The 10,640-nt window shown below is 34.0% G+C and overlaps 1 protein-coding gene across 3 annotated transcripts in view; it reads right to left on the bottom strand.

The window, feature by feature from the left end:
- Positions 1-669: 669 nt before the first annotated feature.
- Positions 670-10,640, bottom strand: part of LOC125503992 (maternal protein tudor-like) — a 16,650-nt gene continuing 6,679 nt past the window's right edge. Inside the window, exons 9-18 of one of the 3 annotated variants that reach the window (XM_048665270.1) lie at positions 8,800-9,010; positions 8,170-8,497; positions 7,892-8,014; positions 7,715-7,835; positions 7,459-7,638; positions 4,079-4,336; positions 3,867-4,022; positions 3,402-3,809; positions 3,103-3,335; positions 670-1,173 (exon numbers count right to left, since the gene is read on the bottom strand). In XM_048665270.1, the coding sequence (XP_048521227.1) occupies positions 907-1,173; positions 3,103-3,335; positions 3,402-3,809; positions 3,867-4,022; positions 4,079-4,336; positions 7,459-7,638; positions 7,715-7,835; positions 7,892-8,014; positions 8,170-8,497; positions 8,800-9,010 (2,285 nt within the window). In that variant the 3' untranslated portion in view covers positions 670-906. Of the gene's footprint in view, positions 1,174-3,102; positions 3,810-3,866; positions 4,023-4,078; positions 4,337-7,458; positions 7,639-7,714; positions 7,836-7,891; positions 8,015-8,169; positions 8,498-8,799; positions 9,011-10,640 lie in introns of all 3 variants that reach the window. The other 2 variants (XM_048665268.1, XM_048665269.1) reach the window with 2 other exon arrangements.

Raw genomic sequence — 10,640 nt, 5'->3', positions numbered from 1 at the left:
TTTCTAGATTTACATTGTATTCATTACCTTTAGTGTTTATGTGGGTTTTTATGTTAACTTCATATTATTTATATGAAATGTGAACTTGAGCCAAAAATAACATTTAGTCAAATTTGTAAGGTTCATACTTACAATTTTATTATATTAGGAATAGTTTTCCAAGTATCATTTATTTTTTATAAAAAAATATAAGCCTTGAGTAGATCTTTTAGTATTTTATTCGTTATATGGCTATATAGTGATTGAGATTATTCGAAAAGTGTATACAAAATCATTATGCATTTTATTCAGGATTTTGCAAATGCGAAGACAGCTTCCAAAACATTTGGGAGTTTTTCTGGATATAACAAGGTCTCTATAAGAGACGTCGTTCTATCCAGATAAACTCCTTGTTTCATGTGCTTTTTTTATGGTCACGCGGAATCAAATTGAATTGATAATGGCATACAATTGCCTTTCAGCCAGTACCATGACCTTAAYTTGAATTTTAGGGGTTTTATTTCAATTTAAAGATCTATACTTTGGAAAAACACCCTTTATAAATAAATATTCCACCGCTAAACATTTAATTGCATCGTTGGTGTATCAATTCTCTTTCGGTTTTTCTATATGCTTTTATATCGACTATGGGAAATATTAAAATGAAAAAAAAAAACAAGCACTATTTACTGAAAATAAAATAATCTAAAAAGTATTTTTATTAGGGAAATAATAACATGTTTCTAATAAAAACAACATAAAAAGCGGGTTAATTTCATCCGCAGTAAAGAAGTTACATGTAGTTTACAATGTACTTATTATTATAAATTTAATTAGATAAACAAACACAAACAAAACATTTTCTTTTGCAGTTTATATCATATTAAATTGTTTTTTTTTAATATATAAAAAAACATTATATTCCATTCAGTTCTCCGCAGAATCACAATCGAGTAACGGAGTTTGCGGCCTCGATAAAACCGCTGGTAAAATTTTTTCATCATGACTTACACGAAACCCTTGAGAACTTGCAGGTCTACTTGTTGGCAACTCTGCACCGGGTTCTTCGTCAGACGATAGTGGACTTTGGGGTCGTGAAGCACACGCTGGAATAATTTTATCATCGTGACTTATCGGGAATCTATCTCGACTTGTGGGTCGGCTTTTAGTTGTTTTTTCTTCAGTTGTTGATTCCTAAAGAATAAATACAAATATTTATTACGTATCCTAAGAAGTCAATTTGCACAGTCGTTATTTAGAAAATTTAAAATATATTGCTACATAGTTGAAAATGATTTGTAGCTTTTCGTAAATATTTAAAAAATATCGAAAAAAAATTTAAACTAGTACTTTTTTAACATATTGAGTGCCGAAGTAGTAAATTTGGTAATAAAGTACCTGCCTCAAATTAATTTCATTAAGAAATTCACTTTCACGTTCTGAGAGTCAAGTAGTAGTTATAACATATTTGTTGTCATAACAAATATAGCGACAGATAATTAAATTATTTCATATATTATACAAGGTGGTCATTTTCTGAATCTTTGTATGGGTAACTTCTACATTTTTAAAGATAGATAATCCGTTAAATGGGCAAAATTGGGCAGAATTCGATTRCCTATTCATTACCGTTTTCAAAATTTAGGTACTGACTTGGTTCCTGAAATACCCTGAAAAGGCAAGAAATCAACACTTTTTTAATTAKCATATAATTCGTAAACTGCTTAAATTATAAAAAARTTWAAATTGCCTTTGGTAGAAYTTTTTGCGTTGAATTCAATAAACTAGCACTGGTTGTCATAGTCAACTTGATTTACGAGATAAAAAATAAACTTATGTTTTTTTAAATGGTAATCATAGTTGGCTATATGCCTTTTAAAATCTTTATTTTCTGAATTTAACGATATAACTGTTTGTACGTTTTTCTCCTTTTGTTACCGTCAAACTTCAAATGAAGATAAAAAATGTATGGTAGGAACTATGGAAACAAAAACTATATTATCACACAAAGCACAAAACAAAAATGAAATAATTAACAGACACAATCATGATTACTGGGCTAATGAAAATCATCATCTAATTGAAAATAGGCGAGATCAACGTGTTTTTTTTGTGAATGTCTGGTGAGGCATTTTTAGTGATATTATTGGTCCATTCTTTTATAATCACAATTTAAATATGGAAATATATTTACACTTTTTACCAAATGAACTTGAAGACATGTTGAATAGTTTTCCGTTAGCATCGTATCGAAAATTGGGATATTTTCAACATGATAGTGCACCTTCACACAACTCACTAGTTGAATGTGAAGATGCCAAAAAATGTGTGGACGTAAACGGAAGTCAATTTGAACATTTAATGTAAACGATTAATTATTGTTTTGTGCTTTGTGTGATAATATAGTTCTTGTATCCATAGCCTACTACACATCATTTTTTATCTTCTTTTGACGTTTTACGGCAACAAAAGGAGAAAAACATACAAACAATTATATCGTTATATTCGGAAAAAAATAAGGATTTTAAAAGGCCCACAGCCAACTATGATTACCATTTAATAACCCATAAGTTTATTTTTTATCTCGTAAATCAAGTTGACTATGATAACGAGTGCTAGTTTATTGGATTCAGCGCAAAAAGTTGTACTAAGAGCAGTTTTAACTTTTTTTCTAAGTTAAGCAGTTTACGTAATAATTGATAATTAAAAGTGTTGATTTCTTGTTTTTTCAGGATATTTCAGGAACTCAGCCGGGTACATAAATTTTGAAAACGGTAGTGAATAAGCACTCGAATTCTGTCCAATTTTGCCCATTTAACGGATTGTCTATCTTTTAAAATATAGAAGTTACCCATACAAAGATTCAGAAAATGGCCACCCTGTATACTATGTCTAGAAGCAAAATCGAAGTGATCTTTAGAACAACGATAATTTTCGTAGTTATGTAGTAAATATATGGTAGTAAATATGTATATGATATAAGTATATCCAATATTTAAATCGATACTGCCATGCTGGGCGCAGAAAGAAATTCAACGTCATAAAATACTATTTACTTCATAAGTAATAGTTGCAACGCAAAATGGGAAATAAACATAACAATGTTTAATAAAGTTTTCATACCTTTACAGAACATGTTGATTGCTCTTGAGAAGTGCTGGGTGAAGTAACTGCAACTTCGGGCAAATTCTTAACTAAATTAGTTTTTGCTTTTTCATTTTTTTGTCCTGCTTCATGAAGCTGGGCAATTTCGTCTGTTTTGCTCATGTCATCAACTGTTTCATTGATTTGTGGAACTGAGTTATTCTCGCTAGCTGGGTCGTCCGATTTCTCTAACACGCTCGACTGCTTAGCGACTGAATCAGACGAGAAATCAGAACTCAGTTGAACATCACACACAATTCCGCTTTCACTACTCATACCTTCTGATGTTTTCGCAGAGTCGAAGGACAAATTAGTAGAACAATTAGCACTAACATCAATATTTTGGGAAATTGATCCAACCTCTGTCAGGAGGTCGGTTATCTTTTGAGAACTATCTGGCATTTTTGCTGCTACACACCCTTCAATATTTTCCAGAACTTGTTCATTGGTATTGTTAAGCTTTTCAATGCCCTGCAAAGAAGTATTGATTTCGGGTGCGAGTTCTGCCTTGTCATTAGTTAGGTTGCTAGTTGATATTTCAAGATTCGAACTGTCGTAAACTGATAGGTGAGGTGAACAAGATTGTATCGAACTGATTTCTGCTGATTCAATCGATTCAACTGTAATACTTGGATCATCTTGATTACTGCAATCAATGGGAGAAGTAGTTTCTAAATTACCACTTCCTGTAAATAAATTAATATTTTAACATTTAGCATTCAGTAAAGTATAAAACAAATTACCTGTATTATAAACAATAATGCTGTCATTAATAAGGGGTAACTCAGAGGATTGATTTACATTAATCTTTGAACCTCCTAACCCAATCCGAATATCTGCTCCGTTCTGATAGAGACGTACACAGTCCTCTCCAAGTAATTCAACTTGAAATAAGGAGCCTGGAATTCAAAAATCACAGTTTATTATTGAATGAACGTCATAGTATCCGTCTTACCTTCCGAATAAATTTCTGAAAACTTTTTATTCGACTCTTCGTCCCATTCCATGCCAGGCAGAGGTTCTAAACAAACATTTTCTCCAAGTATATCTCCAGTTTTCTCAAGATCAAATTTATTCAAAGACTGGAAATTTTTCAAACACCCGTCTTGGGTTACAGGTAATATTTTTGGAACAATATTTTCGGAATTGAGTAATAACTCTACTGTGGTGGTTTCTCCGGAACTAATTTTCTTCAGCTCAAAAATGGTTTGTCCTGAAAATGTAATAAAAGCACGGGTTGAGTTTGCTTCTTAAAGCAAAATAGTTCTATTATTCACACAGATTAATATTGCAGCTAACTTACATACATGTTAGATAAATTGTGTTAAATAATAAAATTATAAAAAATGTTATTAGCAGCTGAAGTGAACTGAAGATTTGACGTAAATATTTAACTTTAATTGGTTTTTATTCGTTTTTGATCATATACCATCCCTTTTAATATTATCTAATTTAATCAACACTTGAATATAACCACTTATTTCTTTAATTGGCTTGAGCTTTAATAAAGCAAATACCCTACACTACAGATGAGCTGAAGCGTAATTTCACAATCACTGTTATAAATGTTAATGTGATTTTTTAAACTGTGAATGTGACTTTACTTGTGGTTGCCGTTTTCGTGATATAGCAGCGTCATAAGGTGCGTCACTTGCAGAATCAATTTAAAAACATTTGTAATTCAATTTTTAAAATAAATAATCTTATTGAGGTGTACAACAAATAATATTTTATACTTAAAGTACAAATGAATTTAAGGACTTTAAAAATACCAGCCTGTGCAACGAGTAACTGGCTATACATTTTCTAAACCTAGCTACTCTAAAAGTTCTAAAAACATTCTGGAAAAAAATAAAAATTTGAACAAAAAACTATTGTTTTACACAAAACGAATACCATATGTAGCTCTAATTCGTTGTGAACAAGCTATATTTGATTTTTTCATTGATTGATTGATTTGATGAATTTTTCTCACTTTTCTCTCATGTGTTGGACGACAAGACGAAATTTTATCAATGTTTTAGAATGTCCATGACGGCGTTTAATCTTTTGGAAAAAAAATCTACAGGAAAAATACGGTACCGAATATTTCCTCACTTATTCAATTAGCCCGTCAGCTTTAATGACTCATTTTTCAAATTTTATTAAAGCCGAAACAAAATGTATCACCTAAAACGAGGACCCAGGAATAGGCACCAAAATCGGCACATGATCGGATACAAAAACGGAGACCGGAGGTAGCGGGAAGGATGTGAACTACGGCGTTCAAAGTATCATTTCTCTCAGATATTCGTCCGATTGTATGATCGGAGTCGGATCGGACAAATGTGTCCCGGCCTTTAAGAGGAAGTTTCTGGGCGTTGCCTGCGAGATAATGGTGCACCGATCCCGGATTCTCAGTTAATACTAACAAAACGGGATCATGCTTTTTGCAAGATGTAAAATAGCTTTATTCGCGGTAGCGATTCAGGACCTGTTCAGAACCGATCCTTGATTCCTTCGTTCCGCGAACGCTTTTAGAACGACATTTTAGTAGTACGAACAGGATTTTAGTTACTTTGCGTCTAACAGTAATTTCCCTAAACTGAAGTGCAATGGTGTGAAAGTGGAGACGAATTTTTTATGATCATGGTTTCACTGCAAAAAGTGGAATTTTTGATTATTTTGAATAAAAATTAAAAAAAAAAATTATTGAGGTTTTTGTCGCATTTATTTAATTAATTCAAAAAATGCCACTGTACAAACGCAAGATCTTACACCTTCTATATTTGACCTGCATTTTTTTGTATCTGCACCTTTTGTCTGTATCCCGTTGCTTAATTCAAATGTATGCCTTTGTTTCCGTTCCCCCGAGTCGAAAAATTGCTAACATATGTAGACAATTCCAAATTTATTTTTACATTGGCGTTCTGATCAAAATTAGTTAATCAAATGTGATATAACATAAAAACTTAATAGTGATTTACAAATAATTATACAATTTTTTTTCTTGATCACCTTCAATGCTTGACCTTAAGCTGAATCAATGGAGCGATAGTTGAAAATAGAAAAATAAGAAAATGGTACTTAGTTTATTTAATTTTTTTTTAAAGACGACGACCTTAATTACCTAATTTTCATCAGAACGCCATTGTAAAAATAAGCTTGGAATTGCCTACATATGTTCGCAATTTTTTTCAAATGACATCTGCAGCATCTAACATTTTAACTATCAGGCTGAATAGACAAATAAAGCCGTAAATTTGAATTCGGAAAAGGAATGCAATAATGTTGCACCCACTGTACCACCAACCGACCAAAAGTCGCCCGAAAACGAAAGTGTCCAGCCTCTGCTAACAAATCAAACCGTGACCCTAGACAATAAACTCACGTGGAGCCCTCACGAAGAGAAAGTTAGGCAAAACGCTTCTGCACTATGTGCCACCTACAAGGAGCGCTGKGRAAAAACTGGGGCCTAAAACCACAAGTTATGAAGTGGTTGTACACTGYCGTTATGAGACGGTAGRAAAGGCGTAYATAACCAAMRGAAACTGGTGGGTCTGCAAAAACTGGCGTTCCTAGCGATGACCGGCTCAATGGGGACACCAAGCATGTCATTAAACATGCTCCTGGGCCTCCCTGAGCTAACCCTGTGGATACGCAGGGAGGCCGCTGCTGCGCTACAGAGGATAGAATGCAGCTCTACAAGGCATCACAAGCATAGCAAGCACATACAAAAATAGGGACCGTCATACGTCGGGATCTTGTCGTCCCAACTGACAGCGGATTCAGGATCAAAAGAAAATTTACGGTAGAAATTCCAACAAAAGAAAGTTGGAATATTCGAACCATGGCTGCCCGAAAGGGGGTGCGGGGTTGGTACACCGACGGCTCACGGGCGCAGTATGGGCAATACCGGACGGTCTGGGGCAGGTGTGTACCGGCAAGATACTAACAGGAGAGCGTCCTTTCCGATGGGAAGCTGGACGACAGTGTTTCAGGCGAAGTTATATTTCCCGGGGTTGCCATAGATACGGAAGTTACAGAAGGACTAGAGGGAGTGATCTAGATCTACTCCGACAGCCAGACTGCCCTCAAGGCACTCTCAAGTGCTGTAGCCAAGTAAGATGGGTGTTTGCCAAGTAAGATGGGCAGTAGACTGATCCAGGATTGCTAGGATGCCCCGAATAAAGTGGCAGAACAAAAACAAGTAAACCTTGCTTTACACACACTAAAATGAGACATTTTTAAGATATGCACCTGGATTTGCTCTACGTGCATTAAAGGCGAAAGTATTGAAAACTAGTAATTTTCATTATTACCGCTAACTTTTAAAATAATATCTTAAGGAAGTACCTTCTGCAGATAATTCAGCAAATTTATCTTGAGCTTCTTTCGTCCAATATGGAATACCATCCGGTTTTTGAAGGCAACATTTTTGCGCTAATGGGGGCGTTACCACAATATCTTCAGGTAATTGCCGAAGACTGTTACTAACGCACGAATTTCCATAATCGATAAATAGTAATTCGATGCCTGAAATACAGTTGGTGCATTGTAGATTAATGTCAAGTGTATATACATGGTAGATTAATGTAAAATTGTACATTACCTGCAATAGTGTTTGACAATATCCTAGCTCTGTACCACATCTCATCATCAGGGAACAGAGCGGCACACAATGCTCCAGGGGACATATCGTCGAGCTCAGAAAATAGCTCCGCTCCCGAAAGCTAAAAGCAAAATGTATAAAGCAAAGTTCAGAATAAATTCCTCTTTTGAAACCAACCTGTTCTGCAATCCATTCCAACTCATTGATGCAGCTTTCCATTTGCACCCAGAACTCTGAAGGCGAATTTAAATGACTTACAAAACATGTTGTTTTGTTTTCTGTAATAATTTCACATGGAACCTAGAATAATATGAACATATCAGATATGCTGCAAAAACAGTGATACCGAAAACTGAAAATAGCGATATGCGAAAAGCGAAAAAATCTCAAGTTAAAACATTTAAACTTATGAATAGTTTTCTCAGGTCAAAGTAATGCAAAATTGCAAAACTTACTGCATAATTATGTGCAAGCAGCTCATCTTTAACGTTCACTCCATTCGAATACAATTCCAAAATAGTCGTTTTTTCATCTTGGGTAAGATACTCTGCTTGTAAATTCGGTTGCAATGCTAGGCTCTCAAACAGTTCCAAAGCTTGCTGACTCCATTCTTCGTCCAATGATTTTAGCTTAAGGCTACATCGAGTTGCGTATACAGCTAACGTTAGCAAATTAGGAGGCAACGTTTTCACTTGTGTCGTTTTATTGTCAATGACATCTGTATTACCAAAATCAACAAATCGGACTGTCGTTATGTCCTCATCTGCATCCAATACTTCAGCTCTGAAACAAACGATATTATCAGACACTTTTAAAAGTATTTGCAATTCGAGATTAAAAATGTATATAATAACGTTTTTCGTAACTAATAATATAAATAATCCCAAAAATAAAGATTAATTGAAAATATGACTTTACATAATACAATAAATTTCAATAACTGTCCAGATAAGCATAATAATTTCCAATTTCCTAACTTGACGCCAACTTTTAACGTTTCTAATAAAAGTTTTTTTTTCGATATAGTTTTAAATGAAAATTATCAACAGAAAATATATCTAAACGAGACTAATCAATAGACATACCTATACCACAAACCATCAACGCTGTATGGAGCAGCACATAAAATGCCGACTGAAGCATTTTCCAAAGCTGGCATCTCGTCTACTTGCGCTTGTAATAGCTCTTGTAACTCATCAATAGCTGATTTTGATTCGCCAAATTGGACGTAAAACTCGGTAGGAGTGTCTATATGACTCACATGAATTGATGTGCCATTTAATGGAGTTGATACTACTGAAACGTATTTAGTGCATAAATTTAAATGAGATACGTTAACAGATAAGAGAAAAACAGTATTCTACTAGAATGTATGAGACAAAATATTTTATTCAGGAGTTCATACATACTTAACGTAGATATGTTCGTTGTTATAGTACTAATATTTAGTATTTTTATTAAAAGTATTTTATTTAAACTATGTTAATTAATCAGAAACATTTAGCATAAAATAAAAGAAAATAATTGTAAAAGTGAATAACTATTTCACCAACTACATTTGTTTTTTGGTTTACATTACATCAAAAATGGAAATCTCTGCCGTCTACACTGAAGACATCAGTCCGAGAGTGACAGGTGACAGTAACCGAGTGTGGCAATCAATCTATTTCCGAGACACTTTCGTTTATCTACCTATATAGCGGATCAAACATGCGCTTTATGTCTTAGGTATTCAATAAACTTATTGTAAACGTAGTCTATATATTCCTAAACCAACCAATATAAATAGTAGTAGCAGTAGTAAAAAACAGTATTTCTTAAGGAAAGGCTATCGACCTATCGCTCTTTCTGCCCTGTTACTTGCAAAGTTCTGTATGGGAAATTAATAAGTATTGTATACAATGTAATTAATCAGTGTGTTTATARTTTATATTTGGAGGTACTCCAATAATGTTGAGGTAGGTTAGAGAAAACGCGTGTGTCAGGTCGGCCTTGTTAAACAGAGAAGGTCCAATTGTAAGGGTTGTGTTTCCATCTTGATTGTAGATGAGTAGTCTTTCAGTAATCCTTGTCAAGTTTGTGCGTTCGTAGAGTAATCGGTTTGGTGGATTGTGCAATGGGTTTGCTGGGTGTCTGATCTTTGTTCAGTCTCAGTGCTATCTGTTCAGCTGTCTGTATATGCCGTTTAGTTTTATCAGTAGCTTTCGCGATTAAAATATGAGCGTAACTATTAGTGGTCTGCAGATCGCTTTATATATTATGGTTGCTGTCTTGGTACTGATACTCTTGTTTTTGTAAGTAAGAGTGCGGAAGTGCTTTGTTCTCTTAGTTAGTTCGGTTCTGATGTTTTGTGCGTGTTTAGTTAATTTTAGTTTATAGTCCTATTTGTGTAGACTTGCTTCCTTAGAATGTTTTGCTCTATGTGTGGGTGAATAAACTATGTTGGAACGTGGGTGAAAAAAAAGAACATATCCACTTCAACATAAATAGGATCTCAAAAATCTCAATTATGAATTGTGCTCGAACTAGTAGCTTCTACTAACGTTAAATCGTACTAGCAATGGTCCAGGCTTCTAATTGCTAATCGAATTTCGTTCAGAGTTCTCGCGTTATCGGGTAAAAAAATTAAAAATATGCAAAAATGGTTTCTTTTCAGTTTGAATTCATGCTGACAAATGGTTTACCATCTAATTTTAATTCCAAGTTATTTAGAAAAAAGGGTTGTCATAAGCACACATCAATCAACATTAATATCATACAAGGTGATAAATTACAACATGCAAAGTTGACATTTGAAATACAATGTTTTCGATATATTATAGTTATTAAGCATAATAATACAGGAAAAATACAGGGTGATTCAAAATTGGCGTCATTCCTTTTAAGGGGTGATAGAGGCTCCCTTGGGGAGTACGCGAAAAATATT

This window comes from Dendroctonus ponderosae, unplaced genomic scaffold (genome assembly GCF_020466585.1).
Source record: "Dendroctonus ponderosae isolate FM_Combo_2020 unplaced genomic scaffold, Dpon_F_20191213v2 Dpon_F_20191213_3, whole genome shotgun sequence".
Taxonomy (NCBI): domain Eukaryota; kingdom Metazoa; phylum Arthropoda; class Insecta; order Coleoptera; family Curculionidae; genus Dendroctonus; species Dendroctonus ponderosae.
Note: the sequence above shows the minus strand (reverse complement) of the source record. Positions and strands in the feature narration are given on the sequence as shown.